The sequence below is a fragment of the Monodelphis domestica genome, chromosome 7 (genome assembly GCF_027887165.1).
Source record: "Monodelphis domestica isolate mMonDom1 chromosome 7, mMonDom1.pri, whole genome shotgun sequence".
Classification (NCBI taxonomy): domain Eukaryota; kingdom Metazoa; phylum Chordata; class Mammalia; order Didelphimorphia; family Didelphidae; genus Monodelphis; species Monodelphis domestica.
This window is the reverse complement of record NC_077233.1, coordinates 158,802,922-158,827,951: the sequence shown is the minus strand read 5'-3', so window position 1 is coordinate 158,827,951 and position 25,030 is coordinate 158,802,922. Positions and strand designations below refer to the sequence as shown.

General features: G+C 37.9%; 1 protein-coding gene across 3 annotated transcripts in view; it reads left to right on the top strand.

Annotated features, from left to right (window-relative positions):
* LOC100011567 (guanine nucleotide-binding protein subunit alpha-14) overlaps positions 1 to 25,030 on the top strand; it is a 320,344-nt gene that overhangs the window by 262,535 nt on the left and 32,779 nt on the right. For all 3 annotated transcript variants that reach the window (XM_001362344.4, XM_007499012.2, XM_007499013.2), the window contains exon 3: positions 12,919 to 13,073. In XM_001362344.4, the coding sequence (XP_001362381.1) occupies positions 12,919 to 13,073 (155 nt within the window). The remainder of the gene's footprint in view (positions 1 to 12,918; positions 13,074 to 25,030) is intronic.

Genomic DNA, 25,030 nt, shown 5'->3' with positions numbered 1-25,030 from the left:
TAGGAAAAGGGTAAAGCTGGCCTTGGGCACCCTCCTGTATGCAATAGGAACACTCTTCCTGTGTTCTTGTTGACAATTTTGGATGTAACCAGATGATATATGTCCCTGCCCTGATACCTTCCTTTGTAACTGAAAACGAAGGCAGGTGAGGGAATCGGGAGTACTGAGGCCAAAGATTGCTCTGATCAGTTATCAAATCATCAAGAAAGCCAAAGTGTGGCCCCCGAGCTCTGTCCTGTCCTTGTGCCTGATGGAGCCAAGCTAAGAATGGGAAGGGAGGATGAAAAGGCAATTCTATGCCTTCTTCTGCTTCCTCTAATCAATTGATGTCCTGATGCTAAAGTCTAAAGAAATCTGAATTTCGCAATGGCAGAACCAGGAGTTTCCAACACAAAAGTCTGGGTCCTGGGTCATTTAAAGAAATGAAGAAGAAAGAAACAGAGGTCGGCATCTGGCTCCAATGACCATGACAAGAACTTAATCTCTTAATGTTTGTTCTTTAGCTCAGATTTGTACAACTGTAGGAAGCTTGACTTACTAGATACTCTTGGAGCCCAGCATTTCCTCAAATCTGCATTTGCTCCAACACAAAAACCTGTTTTGCAAGAAGTGAAAAGAAAGAAAACATTTTTGCGTGCTGCATTGTTCTTCTGTTAAAAATTAAAGAAACCATTCATTCATCTCTCCCTTTCCTAGCTTCTCCTTAGAGTAAATAGTACTAGAATAATGCAGTGTCTGTGTTCCGAGATTGGGACCTGACTCCTTACAGGAGGAGGCCAAACCCCTTTGATTTGGGGAACATTTCACTCTAAAGTTGCTTTCCTTTGGTTTGAAGCTGCCTGATACTCTGGTGTTTAGGAAACAAAGAGAGTGATTTTAAACCCTTGTGAAACTAGCACCTAATAAACCGTCTTGCTTAAGGAAGTAATTATGGGAAAAAGAAATGAGAATCCCATTACTTTGGAAAGGGAATAAATTTTAATAACTTTTGACTTTTTACAATTGTTACCGTATGCTAAACATTCATTGTATGCTACAGTGGATTGGGCAGAATCCCAAATTAATCCTCGTCTATACCCATTGGACTTACCAGGATCTGACAGAGTTAAAAAAAAAAAAAAGTGAAGATCAGCTGAAGTAGAATTGATTTTCTTTTTAAACAGAGTTTTAAGCTTTTAAAAAGGAATATGCTTCTTCCAATAATATGTTTGGAGAGTCAACATGTATTTATTTGTGACTGTGTTCATCCACACACTTGAGCTTTGGGCCAGAGTTGATGTCTTACTTCATGCTGCCCCAAATACAGAAATGTAGACGATAATAAATTATTTGTGGGTCCAAATGGCATTTTTTTACTGTGGTTAATGATGTTTTCTTTATTAGGCAACTTTAAGATGTTTGACATTATAGCAATTTTTTGGGGAAGGAAGAAGAAGCCTTTTGGGGTCAGATTTCAGTGGTAGAAGACAGCATTTATCCTAACTTTATAATGCAATATCTATATTTGTTTTCTAAATAAAATATTGACCAAGTTTGGTGCACACGGTAATATTTCATGGTTTGCAAAATATTTTCCTCACAATAGTCTCTGGTTTCTCCTGCTTTCACCCATCTTCCACTCAACAGGTAAAGTGATCTTTGTAAAGCCCATGTGTGGGCTGACCTTCCCCCAACTCCCAAAACGAGCTTCAGGTGCCCCATTTTACCTCCAGGATCAAATCTGAACTCTTTTTTCTTGGCAGCACTCACCTTCCACAATCCAGTTAGACTGGCCTTCTTCCTCTCCTTCACCAGTGGTACGCCAGTCTCTGTTCTCCTTGCCTTTATGCTGGTTGTTCCCTCTGTCTCAGATGCTCTGTCTACCCCACCTGCCTCACTCCTGCCTCTGGGTTTCCAGAGCTCTCTCTAAGATTCTGCTGCAGTCTCAATAGAGTCTTTTCCCTATTACCCCAGCTACTAGTTAGTGCATTCCCCTTTCAAATTACTTTCCATACTCTCGATACAGTGCCTTCCTCATTAGAATGTAATTTCTTAAAGAGGCAAATGCTTTTTACCTTTGTGTCTCCAGCACATCGTGTTTGATAAATGCCTGTTCACTGACTTTTTTAACACTTACCTTCTGTTTTATAAAGCAGCCAAAACTAGGCAATTAGGGTTAAGTGACTTGCTCAGGGTCACACAGCTAGGAAGTGTCTCGAGGCTAGGTCTGAACCCAGAACCTCCTGTCTCCAAGTCTGGTACTCTATCCACTGAGTCACCTAGCTCCTCCTATGTTCATTGACTTTTGAAGAGAAGGAAATTGAGGCTCATGAGAGATAAGGCGCCTTGCCAGAGATCACAGCTAGTAAGGATTAAGAGGTGGGCTTCAAATCTCCATCTTCTGACTTCATATCCAGGGTAACGTCCACCATACTCTTCTGCATTCCAAGGATGAGCTAGAATTCCAATATTTGTAGGGGCAGGACTTTGAAGGAGGGAGAAACAACATCAGAAACAGTACCGAGTTAACAAAACATGAATGTTTGGGGAATAATGAGCAGTTCAGTTTGGTGAGAATATTGGATCCTTGTATAGAAATAACTGCACTAATAGAACCTTGAATACTAGGATGAGTGCTGACATGATTCTATAGAGACTGGGGTGCCTTCAGTGGTTCTGAGCAGGGGAATGGCATAAACAGTTAGGGTTTAGGAAGACTTGGATTAGAGAGAGACTTTTAGGGGAAGGAGTGGCAATACTGTGGCTTCAGAAATACCGTAGTTTAGAGAATCTTTCAAAAGTCCCAAAATTCTCAGTGAAAGTGTACAACCAAATAAAATAAGAATATATGTAACAAATAGAACAAAATGAAATGAAGTACATAAAACTAAAGCAGCAACGTCCCATCCAAAGATAAGTTAATGACCCCCATAAATTGATTTCCTGTAAGGTTCCTACTTAAAAATTGAACTAAAAACTATTTTGGCATCAATTCTGAGCTCTATAGTATTGTTTCAAGTTTGATTCTTGAAATTAATTGCAGTCATTTGAAGCAAAAAGAAATGTGATGTTTTATTATAGTGCATTAATAGAGAAACCTGAGCAAACTTTACAGTATTTTTCATTCTTCTTCAAATGTCATTCCTGTTTCCACTTCCCAGATCAAACTGCAAAGAGATTTTGTAAAATTAAAGAATTCTGAGGCTAAAAAGGCAGATTAGGGATCCCCTTCTCCGGTTCAGCAATTACAGAAGAGGCGGCTGAGCCAACAACCTAGCAAAGCTACTATGTGCCCAGTCATTTTTATCACTTCATCTGTTAGACATCCTTGAGGGTTAGGGTTATATGAAATGTGAATAGGGGGTCTCATGACAACATCCCTTTACTAGTAAGATTTTCCCTGCAATGTTAAATGTGCAAATAGGAACAAAACAAAACTATAAGCATCAATTTCCACAGAAAAATAAGCTTACTCTCAAATTTCCTCAAACCCCACAAAACTAAGGTACTCATTAAAGATAAAATATTCTGTGGCCAAATTAAGTTTGAAAATGCTGGTCTGAGGTATTAACCTGATGCCTGGCTCCACCTAGTGGTTTGTGGTCTCTTTAGATGGGAACTTCCTTGAGGACCAAGTGAAGAAATCAAATAATGCTAGTTTTATGGTACCAAGCAGCAATGCACAGAAACCCTCTCTGTTCCGCCCCCCCCTCTTCCTCTCTGTCTCTTCTTTTCTTCTTCCTCTTCCTCTTCCTCCTCTTCATTCTCCTCCTTCTCCTTTTTCTTTTCCTCCTTCTACTTCTTTCCCTCATTCTCTTCCTCTTCCTCCTCCTTCCGCCTCCTTCTTCTACTTCTCCCTCTCCCTCTCCCCTCCTCACTTTGTCTCTGTGGTCTCATCCAGTGGAGCCATGATATTTCTGAGTGGTAACACAGTTTCAATACATCCGCTTTCAACCCTTGTCCAAATAAGCCAGGACAAAGAAAATAATGGCTTTTGAGAAATGAAAGAAGAGCCAAATATTAGCTCAGCTTTTGAGAGGCTGATCCAGCCTCAGAATCTCTTTACCTTTTACTTGTGGTTTTTTCCCTTTTTATTAAAAAAAAAAACATTGAGCAATTTCAACTTTTCCTTCCATCCCCACCCCCACAGAGGAGAAAAATTAGAAAAATTAAAGCATGACAAGTTGCCAAAATAGAGAGAAATAATAGTACAGCAATCTTTAAACAGCTTACCTTACTAGCTTTATATCACCATACTCCCTCCTCTTCATGCTGGCTATGCTATAGCCAGACTCTGCTGCCCATCATCCGTCTCCATCTCATCACTCACACTGTTTTGGGCTTTCCTCTCCTTGAGCCTTTGTGGTGTCATTTTTGATGTCTAGAATATTCTTCTCATCTTCCTTCTTTCATCTATACCAGTTAAAATCTACCTATTGGGGGGAGAGGGGGCAGCTAGGTGGCCCAGTTGGTTGAGAGCCAGGCCTAGAGACAAGAAAAAGATCCTGGATTCAAATCTGGACTCAGATATTTCCAAACTCTTTGACCCTGGTCAAGTCGCTTAACCTCAATTGCCTTACCCTTATTGCTCCTGCCTTGGAACCAAGACAGAATGTAAAGGTTTAAAAAATAATCTAGGACCTAATTAGATTTAAGAAAAAAACTGCAAAATCAACTGAATGTATTAAGGGCTGATGAATATTTTTTCCTTTCTTTACTGTCTTCAGAAGCCCTTTTCAGATCCTGGAAGAGAGTCAAGCTAGTATCTACCATATTTCTTTTTTTAAGGTCACCTTTTTTAGCCTTTCCTCTCCTTTCCCCTCATTATGTCACCTTAGTAAACAAAATTCCTGATAGACTTCACACAAGATGGCAGCATAGAGGCAGCAAAACTTCAGACCTCTGAAAACCCTTCCTTACTGATTACAAACTAAATGCTCCTAGGAGACTGAAAACCAAACCTAACAACAGGACAGAGTAAAGGAACCCTCTTGCTGGACTCAACTTAAAAGGTATGCTCCCCAAAAGCCTTATTTCGAGAACACTCGGGTTTAAGGGGAAGGAAGAAGGAAGGTCCCAGAACCCATTCCACCGCCTAGAGTGGATTAGAATCCCAAACCCTACCATATGCTGTCTACAAGAAACACACATGAGGAAGGCAGACATGCATAGGGTAAAAGTAAGAGGATGGAGCCAAATCTATTAGGTGCCAAGTGATAAAGAGAAGGCAGGACTTACAATCATGATATCTGACAAAGCCAAAGTAAAAATAGATCTAATCAAAACATAGAGGGAAGGTAATTACATCCTGATAAAAGGCAGTATAAACAATGAGGAAATATCAGTACCCAACATGTCTGCACCAAATGGCATAGCATTCAAATTTCTAAAGGAGAAGCTAGTGGAGCTCCTTGAGCTCCACTGAAACAGATAGAAAAGCTACAGTAGTGGGAGGCCTGAAACTGCCTTTATCAGAACTAGATAATCAAATGAAAAAATAAATAAGAAAGAGGTAAGAGAAGTGAATAAAATCTTAGAAAAAGTAGAGTTAGTAGATATGTGGAGAAAAATAAGTAGGGACAAAAAGGAATACACCTTCTTTTCAGCAGCACATGGTACATTCACAAAGATTGACCATGTATTAGGGCATAAAAGCATCTCAAACAAGTGCAAAAGAGGAGAAATAATGAATGCAACCTTCTCAGACCACAATGCAAAGAAAATAATAATTAGTAAGGGTACATGCAGAGGCAAATCAAAAATTAATTGGAAACTAAACAATATGATTCTCGAAAATTGGGTAGTTAAAGAACAAATCATAGAAACAATTAATAATTTCATTGAAGAAAATGATAAGGATGAGACATCCTTTGAAAGTCTATAGGATGCAGCCAAAGCAGCACTCAGGGGAATTTATATCCTTGAGTACATAAAGTAACAAATTAGGGATGACAGAGGTCAATGAATTGTGCATGCAAATTAAAAAACTAGAAAGTGAACAAATTAAAAATCCTCAGATGAAGACTAAATTAGAGATCCTAAAAATCAAAGGAGAAAATGACAAAATTGAAAGTCAAAGAACTATTGATTTAATAAATAAGACTAGAAGCTGGTGCTTTAAAAAAAATAGACAAAGTAGTGGTCAATCTAATTTAAAAAAGGAAAGAAGAAAACCAAATTGACAGTATCCAAGATGAAAAGGGAGACCTCACCTCTAATGAAGAGGAAATTAAGGCAATCATTAAAAATTATTATGCCCAATTATATGGCAATAAATATTGCAATTGAGGTGATATGGATGAATATTTTTTAAAAATATATAAATTATCTAGACTAACAGAGAAAAAAATAGATTACCTAAACAACCCCATATCAAAAAAAAAAAAAAGAAATTGAACAAGCCATCAAAGAACTCCCTAAGAAAAAATCCCCAGGTCCAGATGGATACACAAATGAATTCTATCAAACATTCAAAGAACAACTAATACCAATATTATGCAAACTATTTGACAGAATAAGCAAAGAAGGAGTTCTACTGAATTCCTTTTATGACACAAATATGGTACTGATTCCAAAGCCAGGCAGTTCAAAAACAGAAAAAGAAAAATATAGACCAATCTCCTTAATGAATATAGATACAAAAATCTTAAATAGGACACTAGCAAAAAGACTACAGCAAGGGATCATGAGGGTTATTTACTATGACCACATAAGATTCATACCAAGACTGCAAGGATGGTTCAATATTAGGAAAACCATCTACATAATTGACCATATTAGCAAGCAAAGTGATAAAAATCACATGATTATCTCAATAGATGCAGAAAAACCCTTTGACAAAATACAACACTCATTCTTATTAAAAACACTAGAAAGTATAGGAATAGAAGGGCCTTTCCTAAAAATAACAAACAGTATATATCTAAAACCATCAGCAAATATCATCTGAAATGGGGATACACTAGAAGCTTTTCCCAATAAGATCAGGAGTGAAACAAGGATGCCCATTATTACCTCTATTATTTAACATTGTACTAGAAAAACTAGCAGTAGCAATAGAAAAGAAAAAGAAATTGAATAGACAAATAGACAAGGAGGAGACCAAGCTATCACTCTTTGCAGATGACATGATGATCTACTTAAAGAATGCTAGAGAATCAACTAAAAAACTAATAGAAATAATCAACAACTTTAGCAAAGTTGCAGGATACAAAATAAGCCCACATAAGTCATCAGCATTTCTATATATTTCCAACTCATCTCAGCAGCAAGAATTAGAAGAGAAATCCCATTTAAGATCACCCTAGACAATGTAAAATACTTAGGAATCTATCTGCCAAAACAAACACAGGAACTATATAAACACAACTACAAAACACTTTCCACACAACCATAACTAGATCTAAACAACTGGAAAACCATTAACTGCTCAAGGGTAGGGTGAGATAACATAATAAAAATGACAGTCCTACCCAAATTAATTTACTTATTAGTGTCATACCCATTGAACTACCAAAAAACTTTTTTTTACTGAATTAGAAAAAACCATAACAAAGTTCATTTAGAAGAACAAATGATCAAGGATATCCAGGGAAATCATGGGGAAAAAAAAGCGAAGGAAGGAGGCCTTGCAGTCCCAGATCTCAAACTATACTATAAAGCAGTGGTTATCAAAACAATTTGGTACTGGCTAAGAGAAAGGAGGATCAATGGAATAGACCATGGGTAAGTGACCTCAGCAAGACAGTCTGTGATAAGCCCAAAGATCCCAGCTTTTGGGACCAAAATCCACTATTTAATAAAAACTGCTGGGAAAATTGGAAGACTATATGGGAGAGATTGGGGTTGGATCAACATCTTACACCCTACACCAAGATAAATTCAGAATGGGTGAATAACTTGGAACATAAAGAAGGAAACTTTAAGTAAATTAGGTGAACACAGAATAGTATACATGTCAGATCTTTGGGAAAGGAAAGACTTTAAAACCAAGCAAGAGCTAGAAAAAATCATGAAATATAAAATAAATAATCTTGGTTACATCAAATTAAAAAGGGTTTGTATAAACAAAAACCAATGCAACCAAAATTAGAAGGGATGAAACAAATTGGGAAAAAATCTTCATAACAAAGACCTCTTACAAAGGTCTAATTACTCAGATTTATAAAGAGCTAAATCTGTTGTACAAAAAATCAAGCCATTCTCTAATTGATAAATGGGCAAGGGATATGAATAGGTAATTTTCAGTTAAAGAAATCAAAACTATTAATAAGTACATGAAAAAGTGTTCTAAATCTCCAATAATCAGAGAGATGCAAATCAAAACAACTCTGAGGTATCACCTCACACCTAGCAGATTGGCTAACATGACAGCAAAGGAAAGTAATGGTTGCTGGATGGTGTGTGGCAAAGTTGGAACAATAATGCATTGCTGGTGGAGTTGTGAATTGATCCAACCCATTCTAGAGGGCAATTTGGAACTATACCCAAAGGGTGATAAAAGACTGTCTGTGCTTTGATACAGCCATAGCATTGCTGGGTTTGCACCCCAAGGAGATAATAAGGAAAAAGACTTGTACAAGAATATTCATAGATGTGCTTTGTGGTAGCAAAAAAAATGGAAAATTTGGGGATGCCCTTCAATTGGGGAAGGAAGGGCTGAACAAACTGATATATGTTGGTGATAGAATACTATTGTGCTGAAAGGAATAATAAAGTGGAGGAATTCCATGGGAACTGGAACAACCTCCAGGAATTGATGCAGAGTGAAAGGAGCAGAACCAGGAGAACATTGTACACAGACTGATACACTGTGGTACAATCGAATGTCATGAACTTCTCCATTAGTTGCAATGCAGTGATCCTGAACAACTCAGAGGAATCTATGAGAAAGAACATTATCCACATTCAGAGGAAAAACTGTGGGAGTAGAAACACAGAAGAAAAACAATTGCTTGATTACATGGGTTGAGGAGAATATATTTGGGGATGTAGATTCTAAATGAACATCCTAGTGCAAACACCAGCAACATGGAAATAGGTTTTGATGAAGGACACATGTGATACCCAGTGGAATTGTATGTCACCTATGGGAAGGATGGGGGAGAGCAAGGAAGGAAAGGATATGATTCTTGTAACCAAGGAATAATGTGCTAAATTGACTAAATAATCTACAATGGAAAAAATAAACAGAATAAACAAAATTCCTATAGTCGAAGTTGCTCTCCTATCATATCAGCATCCTAGTTGTGTCCAACTCTTTGGGGTTTTCTTAGTAAAGAAAATCTAGTGTTTTGCCATTTCCTTCTCCAGTTCATTTTACAGATGAGGAAACTGAGGCAAACAGGTTTAAATGACTTGCCCAGGGTCACACAACTAGTGGCTGGTGCTAGATTTGAACTAAGGAAAATAAATATTCCTGACTACAAGTCCAGCACTCTATCTACTATGCTACCTAACGGCCTCTGTAGTCACATAAAAATGTACTTCCATCTGCACACTATAATATGCAAATACAAAAGTATGAGTAGTTCTTGCTCCCCCTGATTCATAAAATGTGCCCCCTTACTCACATTGATGAGGGCCATTATTACCATGCCAGCCTTCTTCCTCCTAAGTTCCCAATAGTTACACACTCTTCTTAGACTAGTCTTTTGTGGTGCAACCAAAGCTACTTTATTCTACATGGAAAGAGAATGAATTGAATAAATGAAGCTTCGTTGTAGAAATACAAACCAGCTTTGTCCCACTTAGGAGAGTGTTTTTTCCTTAGAGATCACTTGATCTGGATAACCTATTTGGGGCTCAGATTCTGCTTGTCTTCCTAAGACATGAATGTACTTTTCTTCAGAATTCCAGTCTACTTCTATTCATATGTGGATCGTGTTTTCCTCACTTTGTTAACCCAGAATCTCTCTTCTGCTCCCCAGTTCTATTCCTAACAAAGTCTGAGAGGCATAACCAGCTAAAGTCCTGCTGAACCCTCTGTATAAAAAATATTAACACTAACAGAGCCTAGAATCAAGAGACTGTATTCAGATCCCAGCTGTGCCACTATCAATCGTTCATCCTCAGTTGATTGGCAAATATTTATTAAGTGGTATCTGTATGCCAGCCACATGACTGGATGTTAGTGATACCAAACCAAAAGTGAGACAGCGTCTGTCCTCAAGGATCTTACATGCCTCCTTAGTGTGGGATATGTATAAAATAAATGCAAAATGATGGTGGTTTAGAAGAACTAATGCCTGAGGGAATCAAGAAAGACCTCTAAAAAGAAATGTTAGTTCAAATAAGGCTTGAAGGGAGCTAAGGTATTTGGAAGCGAGGGAGAGGAATATCATCCCAGGTCTGTGAATTAGATCATACAAAGCTCTTGGAGTAGCAGATGGAATGTAGGACACAGGGAAGAGCAATCAGGTTATTTTGACTGTAGAATAGACCTTGGCAAGTCATTCAACTTCTCATAAAATGTGGAATAATAATATTTGTGCCTCAGGTTATGACTGTGGAATAATATAATTAAGGTGCTTGATAAATCTTCAGCTCATGTATAAATGTGAGCTATTATTATTAGTCTGCCCCAGATTTTCTATAGAAATGAACATCTTTCCTCCTCTCACCTCCCACCTACTCTTCATAAGATTCTAGAACTCTGTTGTTTTTCCTGAAAGAGCCAGGCAAGAGTATTCTTTCTATACTACTAGATTCTAGCCAGTGACCACACAGAAAAAACATGCATGATGACACATACTGAGAAGTATTTATATGAAGGTTTCCTATGCAATAGCTGCTGGCCTGGGCTCTGAAGATAAAAGGGAGAAAAGTCAAACAGCCTTAGACCCCAAAGAGCTTATATTCTGTCTGATGAATTGACTTGTATCCAAGTAGGAAAATATATTAAAAAGATGACTTGGGAGAAAGAGGGTTCTAGAAGTTGGGGGATCATGAAAAATCTCATGGAAGATGGTGCTTTATCTGAGTCTTGAAGGAAACTGGACACAGGGGAGCATGAGGTGAATTGGGGGTAGCTGGTATATAAATATGCAGATAGGAAGGAGAGTGAAAGCCATGGGTGAGAAGAGGAAAGAAGGAAGGATTTAGATAGCACCTACTTTGTATCAGGCACTGTGCTAAGCACTTTATGAATATTATCTCATGTAATAATGATAATAGCCAATGTTTATATTACACTTATGTCAGGCACTGTGCTTGGAGTTTTACAATCACCTCGTTTGATCCTTATAAACACCTTAGAAGGTAGATGATGTTATTATCTTCATTTTACAGTCTTATTATCCTCATTTTACATTTAAGGAAATTGAGGCAAAAGAAGTTAAGCACCATGCCCAGAGTCACACAGCTAGTGTCTGAATCTAGATTTGAACTTGGGTGTTCCTAACTCCAGACTTGGGATGCTACCCACTGTGCTACCTAGTTGAACAGTTAGGCTGAACCACAGAGTACATAAAGGGGAGCAATTTATAATCAGGCTGGAAAGGTAGGTTGCGGTCAGATTGTGAAGAGTTACTTAAACATAAAAGAGAAGTTTATATTTTATCTAAAAGGCAAGAAAGAAGTTTGTCAGGGAGGGGGTAACAGTAACACTTGCAGTTAAACTTTAGGCTGAAGGAAGTGTAGAGTATAATGTTAAAGACTATTAACCTGGAAGGATAGAGATGCTCATGATACAGATGGTTAGTGTGTGTGTGTGTGTGTGTGTGTGTGTGTGTGTATGTGTGTGTGTGTGTGTGTAAAACACAAGTTATGTTTTGGACATGTTGAGTTTGAGAAATTCTGCCCTGTCTATGGGATATCCAGTTTGAAATGTCTAGTTGGCAGTTGATGTGAAGGTAGATGTCAGATAAGAGACTAAAACTGGATATAGAGATCTGGAAGTCAGCGGTATAGATCTAGATGTTAAATAAACTCATGAAATCATCAATTTAGTATAGTTTGTATGCAGTGTATGGGATATTCAGGGCACACTAGTACATCTGGCATTAGGGCTTACCAAGCCTTTTTCAGGGCTATTTTCCTCCTTTGGTGTCTACTTGTTACCCAATCCTCACCTGTGGCTCCAAGACACTGTAGCATGTGCAGTAGCCACACCATGGTAAACCATCTTGGCAGACAGGCTAGACCTGTTGGTGAGTTAGAGGAGTATGTATTCCAGGCATGTAAAGACTTCCCTGGTAGAAGGGGCAGATGAGAACAATTTGCTCTAAGACCCATGAAGGAAGTGGAAATGGGTGCTATAGAATGCTTAGAGATTGGTTTGACATCAAAGAACCCAAAGTGATCCATTGCATCCTGAGCCATCCCCAGTCATCTTGAGTTGCTAGAAGGGAAAAGGGTGGTGGTATCAGGGTGTCATTTTGTTCTTATTCGTTCCTCCTTCAGATGTGTGGGCATGTTGTATTTTCAAAGCAGAAGGTGTTGGCATTAACACATCACTAAGGGATGAAGATGATTGGTAGAGCCAATGTGTGACTATCTCAGTAGGTAGCTGAGGTGTCCCCATCATCTCTTCTTGACCCTAGACAAGCTTATCTTGTCCTATGTCTTTTAATTATCAACAACGTTATAAAGGAGCATATTTCCCCTCCATACTTATGTATCTATTGCCACTTCCTAAGTGTGCTCTCATAGACTTTAAGATTTGGAGATATAAGGGAACTTTGAGATCATCTAGTTTACCTCTTCAGTTTACAGATAAGGAAACTGAGGTCCAGAATGGCAATGTGACCTGCATCAAGGTTACACAGCTAGTGAATGAGATGATGGAGGTGGGGTTGTAGAATTTGGACACAGGTATTTTGACTCCAAACAACATTCTTCCCTACACAATAATCCTCCATTACTCCTATGCAAAGATGGATCTACTTTCATAGGTTGCACCAGAGCATCTCTTTAATGTTTTTTTCCCCCTTTGATTAGGAAAATGCTCAGATGATTAGAGAAGTGGAAGTAGACAAAGTTTCCATGTTGCCCAGGAAACAAGTGGAAGCAATCAAAAAGCTATGGGAGGACCCAGGAATCCAGGAGTGTTATGATCGGAGAAGAGAATACCAACTCTCAGACTCGGCTAAATAGTAAGAATAATAAACTTTGTGTGTGTGTGTGTGTGTGTGTGTGTTTAACGACATTTGTTCCTAGGATTCCAAAGCTGGCATTGGCAACCTGGAAGAGAAAATGACTTTCAGCAGAGAGAGAGTTGTTGCCACAAGAGCTTTAGAATAAGACTGTTAACCACGAGTAAAGGAAGTTTGTTTTCCTCCCTTCTGCTTTCCCTTCTGACTCCTCTCCACCTAATATTAGACCTCCTTATAGAATAGCAGAGAGTGATTACTTGCCCAGTTTGAACACCTCAGTGAGAGGCAATAATAACTTCAGGAGTAGCCCCACAGACACCTAGCCTTTCTGACTGCCCTTTGGCAGGCTTAGGCTCCTCAGTGCAAGCCTCAGTCCAGAGCTTCCCTCCCCCAGTGGCCTGTGCTGCAATAAGTCAAAGATTCCATTTTTTTCAGTCCTGAGTCTTCTTGTAACGATTAGCAGATTATTGACCTAAAGTGCTTTACCAGAGTTTTGATCAATAGGCTTTTTCAACCCATTTAAAAGAGGAATTTGGTAGAATCTTTGTGGTAATATTTCAATAGTGTAACAATCATTGCAATTACCATTATCGTTTTATTATTATCATCATCCTCAAAACTGAACCAGTGCCTTCCTTGGTCCCCGGGTAGGCAATACCTACCAACATCGTTTTTCTTCATTCTCCTTCTTACACTTGGCTAATATTTCTCAGAAATTCTTCAGATTCAAATTCTCCACTCTAAAAAGGCCCCTTGGATGCCTGACTTCCAACATCTTATGCAGCCTCTCATGAAAACAGGGAAGAGCTCAGGAGGTTTTGTAAAGTCTGAAGCCACTGGTGACTATGTAATTTCCATCAATACCTCATTGTTTGGTGTCTTTTTTTAAATCTTTACCTTCCGTTTTGGAGCCAATACTATGTATTGGCTCCAAGACAGAAGAGTGGTAAAGGCTAGGCAATGGGGGTCAAGTGACTTACCCAGGGTCACACAGCTGGGAAGTGTCTGAGGCCAGATTTGAACCTGGGACCTCTTGATTCTAGGCCTGGCTCTCAATCCACTGAGCTACTCAGCTGCACCCTTTGGTGTCTTCTTTAACCAAGACTCCATAAAGTACAGATTAATGCATTAGGCTTTCTGTAGGGATGTACACAACACTGGGAAAACCCCAGTTAATAATATTTGCAGTGCTATATAATTCTACCATAAGGAAGGATAAGCCGGCCACCTTGCTGTCCCTTCTGTCATCATGAGCAATTCTGTAGTCACATTATCAGGGTAGTTTAAGGAACCCAATCCCCGAGGACTCTGCCATTTCAGCTATTTTAAACTGCTTCCAAGCAGCCCCAGATTAGGAGAGGAACTAAAGCCCTGGTTTGGGCTACTAGCAGCAGGAGCAGCTTCCTTTCTCCTTGCTCTCCTGGCTCAACTCCGCTGCCTTCCACATTGGGGTCAACTGCCTTCTACCCTTTTGGGGATTCCATCTTCCAAAGGAGAGGTCCCTACAGCATCAAAGAGAAAGAGCTCGTCTTTGCCAAGAATGAGAGCGAGTGGATTTACTGTTGTTGGTCTGGTGATGCCCTCTCGTGGGGAAGAGACAAATTTCTAGTTGAAACAGTTACATTGGAAAGAGATCTTGTGTCCAACAAACAAGAGTAACAAGTAGTTATCCGGATCTTTTCTCAAAAATCTCTAGTAAGGACGCCTTTCTGCCCTTTACTGTTTGCTGATGTAGATGATTCTATCACTCATTGCTAATTATTTTCTTACATGAAGCCAATTCTGCACTTCTGCAGTGATTATCATTCTGCCTTCCAGAGCCAAGAAAAAACCAAATGTAATAGGATTCTTTGTTCCCCCTTTTTTTACCTGAGCCTTGCATGGCACGATCTCAAGACCCCTCAGCTTCCCTAATACCCTCCTCTGACTGTTCACCAACTTAGCAGGTTTTTTCCTAATATGTGGCACCTGGGATGGAACTCCACAATTCAGATGTGGCCCAATAAGAACAAAACAGAGTGGAGCCATCACCTACCCAGTACTAGATGCAGAATTTCTCTCATTGAAACCTGATTGCATGAGCTTTGTTCATTATCATGTGACATTGTAAACAGAATGGACTTGCAGTTCACTTTTAAAACTCCACATCTTTTCAGATAACCTGCTGCCTAGCCATACCTCCCTTCTCTCTGAAATTTTCTTATTTTTTCCCTATTTAAGCATAACATTTTATATTTCGTTTTATTAACCTTTTGTGATCTTCTTGGATTGTGACTTTAACTTTTAATATTCTATCTATACATATAAGAGTACTGAGGCCCAGGGAAATTAAGTAATTTGCCCAAAATCACACAGGTAGTTGAGAAGCTTGAATTCTTGTCCTCTGGCTCTAAAGACAGTGCTTTTTCCATCACACCATGCTAGCTCGCCATCTTTGTCTCATCTGCAAATTGGATTAGCATGGCATACTTTTATTCTGGCTTTTCTAGATCAAAGATAATTTTCCTTAGCTGAGAAAATAGAACTATTTGAGTGGTTTTACCTACTTTTGTCGTTTATCATCTCTTTCTTCTCAGTCTACAACCTTCTGTGAACATTCTTTCTTCACCCATATGCCTTCAAAATTCTTTTTCCATTGTCCTTAGCATTCCTTTCTAGTCTTGGTCCACTCTGAGTATTAGTACTCTGGATACTTTTGTTATTTGATGGTGCTATATTTTTAATTCTCCATTAAGTCTCCTTGCTCAGTAGATGGAAACTATTCTTTTTTTCATCTTTCAAACATATATTTTTTAAATCTATGTTGGTTCCTTAGTTTTCTCTTTATCTACATTGTCTATTAAAAAAAAAACAATGTAATTTTATCCAGTTTTTTTCAGTTCAGTTCCTTTCAACATTCCCTTTCACCATTGAACAGCAACAACAAAAAGATAAAAATAAAACCATTTTCCATTAACATATGTAAATGTGAGTGTGTCTATATGTGTGTGAGTGCACGTGCACAGGATCCAGCAGAAGTAAATTCCTGCTTTAGCCATGTCCAAAAATGTGTATCTTTGGTTGATCACCTCTGTGACAGGATATGATTAGGATGCATCATTTTCTGTGTTCTGGAATGGTGGTTTTTCATTGCATTGGTCAGTTATTAATATTTTAAAATTATCTTTCCAATATTGTATAATTATACAAAGTATTCTGGTTCTCATTTCATTCATTATCAGTTTACTGAAGTCTTCTTAGTTTCTCTGAAACTAATCATTTCTCTATAACAGGGGGAAGGGTGGGAACAAGAATTTATTAAGTGCCTATTATATGCCAGTCACTGTACTAAGCAGTTTATCTGATTTGATGCTTACAACAATGTTGTGGAAGCTGTTGAGGAAACTGAGGCAGACATAGTTTAAGTGACTTGTCTAAGGTCACACAGCTAAGAAATGTCTGCTGTTGGATTTGAATTCAAGTCTTCTTGACTCTAAACTATAAAAATAATAAATGGTGAGTTACAAAAATTAATAGAAAAGCTCACCAATACAGGTTCAAAACTGTTCAGATACTTTTGATAGAGGTAATCAGAAGTATCTTCAGTGATGAAGTGATCAAATGTGAACTTCCCTTCAGGGCCAGGCTCAAGGATGCTAAAGAGATTCATAATATAAAATAAACTTTATTGAAATATATAAGGATAAAAAAGGATTTCTCATTCTAAAGGATTCTAAATCCATCCAAATAAACACCCTGGTTCTGCAAGGAACTGCTTTTCCTGTGTTTCATAGGCTACACTAATCCTCCCTGATCTGACTAACCCAAATTTATACTATCTAAATAAAAACTACCACTATTATCCTTATAATTCTTAACTTCACCTTCAAATCATAAAATAAAATGAAATTATAAAAAAAATTATAAAATAGCCTTAACAGATTCAGAGTCCAAACCAAAAACCAGGTTTTTCTTTGGTCTTCTCAGAGTTAAATCAATCTATAAAATCCATAATAGATAGTCAATAGTGTTTCTCAAGTTGGGAAAGGAAAACATTAAGCTCCTTGAGATCTTTCCCTCAGACAGACAGAGAGGCAAAAATGTAACCTCCTCCAGCCCTGAGAGAATCTCTGAATCTATGTCTCTGCCACCTGTCAGAGACCAACTCCAACTGCCAAAGATTAATTGACACAGAAAAACAGTTATAACTGTCAACATCTGAAATCAATATGATCTCTCAGCTCTGCTTCAAACTCCAATTCTTTCTCAAGACAGCACTCTACTTTTTATCCCTTAACTAATAAAACAATACTTATTTTCTAATATGAACCTTACAATACCCAGCATGCTATCTATTGTGCTATCTAGCTGACTAATAATTGATTATATTACTATACTGTATTTGTTAATATAACATTTCTTTTTTGCCATTTCTTGATAGATGGACATTCTCTTAGTTTCCAGTTTTTTGCAACTAAAAAAGTTACTATAAATATTTTTATACATATTGATCCTTTTCATCTTTCTTTGAACTCTTTGGGGTATAGATTTACAGAAGTTTCTGTGGGTCTGTGACTACATATGGTTTTGTAACTTTAGGAATATAGTTCTGAATTGATTTCCAGAATGAATTGTGATAGAGAAATGATCCAGAGACTTTGAGGGACAGAGCCTGGAGGACATGCAGAGGTTTGCATCCACAGCAGGGGATGGTGAAGGATATCTGGAATCTTGAGGGAAGAGGAGATTCCAGGGGAAGACAGTTGATCTAGCTCTCTTGCCTGAGAAAGCCAAGGGTGGCAGGCTGATCAGAGATTTCTCTCCTGATCCATAAAAAATCCTCATTGATCCTAATCACCATTTCCCAAAAAAGACACCAAGATTTGTAGCAAACCTAAGAAGAAGAGGAACAGCATCAACAGATCTCAAATAGCTCCTGTTATACCCTGAATCTTGACATTGGCTCTGGGGGACTAAGACCAGGGGTCACCAAACCCCGAGCCTCTTAGAGACCAGACTGATTAGCCTGGGTCTCTCAACTTTGGTGGGAGGGAGAAAGATATTTTTAGACAGAAAGGGACTTCCTTACCCTCTTTCTTATAACCCCCAACCTACAGACATCTTTTTATCTTACCCCTAACCACCATTTGTTAGAATAAAGTGTCAGTTATCTTAAATTGACTTCCTTGTCATATTGAAGGGGGAGAGAACAGATTTCTCTCTCTTTCCCCAGGGGAAAAGATTCACCCATTAAACAGTTATTAGAGGAGAGTAAAGGCAGAGTTAGTGGAGAAACATATTTGAAGAAGAGTGAAGGAGGGAAATCCATCACACCCTTCTTCTACTTTCTGAGATCATCTACTCTTTCTCCATTATACCCAAACCAATCCTCTAATACAGGATGCAGTAATTCACAGCTCCATCAAGAATGTGTTAGGGTCAATCAAAGAAAATTGCCCAGAGATTCTAGAACAAGGGGGCAATACAGCCACTGACAGAGCTCACAGAACACCCTCTACACTAAATCCCCAAAAGACAACTCCCAGGAATGTAATTGTCAAATTCCAAAGCTTTCAAACAAAAGAAAAAATCCTACAAGAAGCCAGAAAAAGACAATTTAGATATAAAGGAATGCCAATCAGGGTCACACAAGACCTTGCAAGTTGCACTATGAATGACCGTAAGGCATGGAACATGATTTTCAGAAAGGCAAGAGAGCTAGGCCTTCAACCAAGAATCAGCTATCCAGCAAAACTGACTATATATGTCCAAGGGAAAGTATGGGCATTCAACAAAATAGAAGATTTCCAAGTTTTTACAAAGAAAAGACCACAGCTCTGTGGAAAGTTCAATATCGAAAAACAAAGAGCATGGAATACCTGAAAAGGTAAATATGAAGGAAAGGGAAAAGGAGAAAAATTTTATCTTTTTCTTTTACCCAAACACTCTTCTATAAGGACTACATTTATATCAATCTATGTATACTAATATGTGGGGAAAATGTAATGTGTAAATAGGGGGAAAAGAAAGACCAAATAGAATAATCTTTCTCACACAAAGATTCACATGGGAAGGGGAGGGGAAGAAAACTCCTATAAGAAGGAGAGGAAGAGAGTTTTTACTTAAACCTTACTCTCAGGGAAATCAACTCTGAGAGGGAAGAACATCCAGATCCATTGGTCGAATAGTGAGCCATCCAGTCGGTATTTGATGTAGACACCCAGGTCTAGATCCACACAGCATGTCGTAATACTTGGGTGAAGTATAGGTTGAATAGTACCAGAGCGAGGACACTGCCTTGTTTCACGCCATTGGAGATGTTGAAGCTATTCTGAACCTGATTCCTACCAAAAGGGAGGAACTGGTTGCTAGGGTAGGAATGATAGCAACTTAAGGGGAATTAGCTTGCATTTTAGAATATATTATAAAGAACGAGAAAAAATCTGGGCATAGATTGACTGGTATGATTGTAGTTGTTAGGAGACCAGATTTCAAGGAGTTCTGTGGGAAAAAAAAATATGTACCACCCCATGAGCTAAAATTGTACAAAGGTGGTCAGCCTATAAAGAGGTAGGAGGAAAAGAGAAGTCAGATATCTAAGAAGTTTGATGTGGAAGGGGCAAAAGAAAATTACAATTGCTGGAAGGGTCATGTGAATATGAGGACCCTAACACATTCTTTTTTTTAAAAATAATATTTTATTTTATCATTTCCAAGCATTATTCATTAAAGACAAAGATCATTTTCTTTTCCTCCCTCCCCACCCCCCATACCTGACGCGTGATTCCACTGTGTATCACATGTGTTCTTGATTCAAATCCATTGTCATGTTGTTAGTATTTGCATTAGAGTGTTCCTTTAGAGTCTCTCCTCTGTCATGTCCCCTCAACCGCTGTAGTCGGGCAGTTGCTTTTCCTCGGTGTTTCTACTCCCACAGTTTGTCCTCTGCTTATGAATAGTGTTTTTTTCCTAGATCCCTGCAGATTGTTCAGGGACATTACACCACTACTAATGGAGAAGTCCATTATGTTAAATTATACCACAGTGTATTAGTCTCTGTGTACAATGTTCTCCTGGTTCTGCCCCTCTCGCTCTGCATCACTTCCTGGAGGTTGTTCCAGTTTCCATGGAATTCCTTCACTTTATTATTCCTTTTTGCACAATAGTATTCCATCACCAACATATACCACAATTTGTTCAGCCATTCCCCAATTGAAGGGCATCCCCTCGTTTTCCAATTTTTGGCCACCACAAAGAGGGCAGCTATGAATATTCTTGTACATGTCCTTTTCCTTATTATCTCTTTGGGGTACAAACTTGGCAGTGCTATGGTTGGATCAAAGGGTAGGCATTCTTTTATCGCCCTTTGGGCATAGTTCCAAATTGCCCTCCAGAATGGTTAGACCAATTCACAACTCCACCAGAAATGAATTAATGTCCCTACTTTGCCAAATCCCCTCCAGCATTCATTACTTTTCTTTGCTCTCATGTTAGCCAATCTGCTAGGTGTGAGGTGATACCTCAGAGTTGTTTTGATTTGCATCTCTCTGATTATAAGAGATTTAGAATACTTCTTCATGTGCTTATTAATAGTTTTGATTTCTTTATCTGAAAACTGCCTATCCATGTCCCTTGCCCATTTATCAATTGGAGAATGGCTTGATTTTTTGTACAATTGATTTAGCTCTTTATAAATTGAGTAATTAAACCTTTGTCAGAGGTTTTTATGAAGATTTTTTCCCAATTTGTTGTTTCCCTTCTGATTTTAGTTACATTGATTTTGTTTGTACAAAAGCTTTTTAGTTTGATGTAGTCAAAATTATTTATTTTACATTTTGTGATTCTTTCTGTCTTGCTTGGTTTTAAAGTCTTTCCCCTCCCAAAGGTCTGACATGTATACTATTCTGTGTTTACCCAATTTGCTTATGGTTTCCTTCTTTATGTTTAAGTCACTCACCCATTTTGAATTTATCTTGGTGTAGGGTGTGAGGTGTTGATCAATTCCTAATCTCTCCCACACTGTCTTCCAATTTTCCCAGCAGTTTTTATCGAATAGTGGATTTTTGTCCCAAAAGCTGGGATCTTTGGGTTTATCGCATACTGTCTTGCTGAGGTCTCTTGCCCCCAGTCTATTCCACTGATCCTCCTTTCTGTCTCTTATCCAGTACCAAATTATTTTGATGACTGCTGCTTTGTAATATAGTTTAAGGTCTGGGACTGCATGGCCCCCATCATTTGTGGGTTTTTTTTTCATTATTTCCCTGGGTATCCTTGATCTTTTGTTATTCCAAATGAACTTTGTTATGGTTTTTTCTAAATCAGTAAAGTAATTTTTTGGGAGTTCAATGGGTATGGCACTAAATAGATAAATAAGTTTGGGTAGGATGGTCATTTTTAATTATATTGGCTCATCCTATCCATGAGCAGTTAATGTTTTTCCAATTGCTCAAGTCTAGTTTTAGTTGTATGGAGAGTGTTTTGTAGTTGTGTTCATATAGTTCCTGTGTTTGTTTTGGCAGATAGATTCCTAGGTATTTTATTTTGTCTAAGGTGATTTTGAATGGGATTTCTCTTTCTAGTTTTTGCTGCTGAGCTGTGTTGGAGATATATAGAAATGCTGATGACTTATGTGGGTTTATTTTGTATCCTGCAACTTTGCTAAAGTTATTGATTATTTCAATTAGCTTTTTGGTTGAATCTATAGGATTCTTTAAGTAGACCATCATGTCATCTGCAAAGAGTGATAACTTGGTCTCCTCCTTGCCTATTTTGATGCCTTCAATTTCTTTTTCTTCTCTAATTGCTACTGCTAGTGTTTCTAGTACAATGTCAAATAGTAGAGGTGATAATGGGCATCCTTGTTTCACTACTGATCTTATTGGGAATGCATCTAGTTCATCCCCATTGCAGATGATATTAGCTGATGGTTTTAGATATATACTGTTTATTATTTTTAGGAACGACCCTTCTATTCCTATGCTTTCTAGTGTTTTTAATAGGAATGGGTGTTGTATTTTATCAAATGCTTTTTCTGTGTCTATTGAGATAATCATGTGGTTCTTGCTGGTTTGCTTGTTGATGTGGTCAATTATGTGGATGGTTTTCCTAATATTGAACCAGCCCTGCATCCCTGGTATAAATCATACTTGATCATGGTGAATGATCCTTCTGATCACTTGATGGAGTCTTTTTGCTAGTATCCTATTTAAGATTTTTGCATCTATATTCATTAGGGAGATTGGTCTATAGTTTTCTTTCTCTGTTTTTGACCTGCCTTGTTTTGGAATCAGTACCATGTTTGTGTCGTAAAAGGAGTTTGGTAGAACTCCCTCTTTGCTTATTATGTCAAATAGTTTGTATAGTATTGGGATTAACTGTTCTCTGAATGTTTGATAGAATTCACTGGTGAATCCATCGGGCCCTGGGGATTTTTTCTTAGGAAGTTCTTTGATGGCTTGTTGGATTTCATTTTCTGATATGGGATTATTTAAGAATTCTATTTCTTCTTCTGTTAGTCTAGGCAGTTTGTATTTTTGTATATATTCATCCATATCACCTAAATTGGTGTATTTATTGTCATATAATTGGGCAAAGTAATTTTTAATGATTGCCTTAATTTCCTCTTCATTGGAGGTGATGTCCCCCTTTTCGTCTTTGATGCTGTTAATTTGCTTGTGTTCTTTCCTTTTTTAAATTAGATTAACCAGTACTTTGTCTATTTTGTTTGTTTTTTCAAAGTACCAGCTTCTTGTCTTATTTATTAAATCAATAGTTCTATCACTTTTGATTTTATTAATTTCTCCCTTAATTTTTAGGATTTCTAGTTTGGTTTTCTGCTGGGGGTTTTTAATTTGACAGCTTTCAAGTTTTTTTATTTGCATTTCCAATTGATTGATCTCTGCTCTCCCTAGTTTGTTAATATATGCACTCAGGGTTATGAATTTACCTCTGATTACTGCTTTGGCTGCATCCCAAAAGGTTTGAAAGGATGTCTCGCCATTGTCATTTTCCTCAGTGAAATTATTGTTTCTATGATTTCTTCTCTAACTAAATGATTTTGGAGTATCATATTGTTTAATTTCCAATTAGTTTTTTATTTGATTTTCCATGTACCATTACTGATCATTATTTTTATTGCCTTGTGATCTGAAAAGGCTGCATTTATTATTTCTGCTTTTCTGCATTTGTATGCCATGTTTCTGTGACCTAATGTATGGTCAATCTTTGTGAATGTGCCATGTGGTGCTGAGAAGAAGGTGTATTCCTTTTTATCCCTATTTATTTTTCTCCATATGTCTATTAATTCTAATTTTTCTAAGATTTCGTTCACTTCTTTTACCTCTTTCTTATTTATTTTTTGATTTGATTTATCTAAATTTGATAATGGTTGGTTTAAGTCTCCCACTAATATGGTTTTACTGTCTATTTCTTCCTTCAATTCTCTTAGTTTCTCCATTAAAAATTTGGGTGCTATATTATTTGGTGCATACATGTTGATTGGTGATATTTCCTCATTATCTAAAGTCCCTTTTAACAAAATATAATTACCTTTCCTATTCCTTTTGATCAGGTCTATTTTTGCTTTGGCTTTATCAGATATCACGATTACCACTTCTGCCTTCTGTCACTTGAGGCCCAGAAGGTCTTACTCCATCCTTTAATTCTGACCTTGTGGGTGTCTACCCGCCTCATGTGTGTTTCTTGAAGACAACATATGGTAGGGTTTTGGATTCTAATCCATTCTGCTATTCGTCTACGTTTTATGGGTGAGTTCATCCCATTCACGTTCAAAGTTATGACTGTCACTGGTGGACTCCCTGGCATTTTGATATCCTTCCCTAATTCTAACCTTTCTTCTTCAGCTCTACCTTTTAGTCCAGTGATTTACTTTAAATCAGTCCCCCTTGTCCCCTCCCTTGATATGTTTCCCTTTCTAGTCCCTTCCTTTTTGTTCCCTCCCCCTCCCCCCTCTTCTTCCCTCCCTTTTTTTTGTTCCCTCCCACCTACCCCCCTTGGTTTTCCCTTCTCCCTTCCCTTGTTGGGTAAGATAGAATTCAAGATCCCAATGGATCTGGATGTTCTTCCCTCTCAGAGTTGATTTCCCTGAGAGTAAGGTTTAAGTAAAATCTCTCTTCCTCTCCTTCTTATAGGAGTTTTCTTCCCCTCCCCTTCCCATGTGAATCTTTGTGTGAGAAAGATTATTCTATTTGGTCTTTCTTTTCCCCCTATTTACACATTACATTTTCCCCACATGTTAATATACATAGATTTATTGATATAAATGTAGTCCTTATAGAAGAGAGTTTGAGTGAAAGAAAAAGATAACATTTTTCTCCTTTTTAAGGTTTACAGTATATAGTCAGTTTTGCTGGATAGCTGATTCTTGGTTGAAGGCCCAGCTCTCTTGCCTATCTGAAAATCATGTTCCATGCCTTACAGTCATTTATAGTGGAACTTGCAAGGTCTTGGGTGACCCTGATTGGCATTCCTTTATATCTAAATTGCCTTTTTCTGGCTTCTTGTAGGATTTTTTCTTTTGTTTGAAAGCTTTGGAATTTGACAATTACATTCCTGGGAGTTGTCTTTTGGGGATTTAGTGTAGAGGGTGTTCTGTGAGCTCTGTCAGTGGCTGTATTGCCCTCTTCTTCTAGGATCTCTGGGCAATTTTTTTTCATTATATCTTGTATTACGATGTCGAGTTTGCTGTTTATTTCTGGCTTTTCGGGTAGTCCAATTATTCTTAAATTGTCTCTTCTCCCTCTATTTTCCAAGTCTATGACCTTGTCAGTGAGATATTTTATGTTCTCTTCTAATTTCTTGGTCTTTTGGCTTTGCTTTATTAATTCTTGCTCGTTGTCTTTGAGTTGCCTAATTCTGACCTTTAGAGCCTGATTTTCCTTTTCACTTTGGTCAAACTGGTTTTGTAGATGCGTGAATTTTTTTTGCATTATTTCCCATTTTTCCTCTCAGAAGGCTTC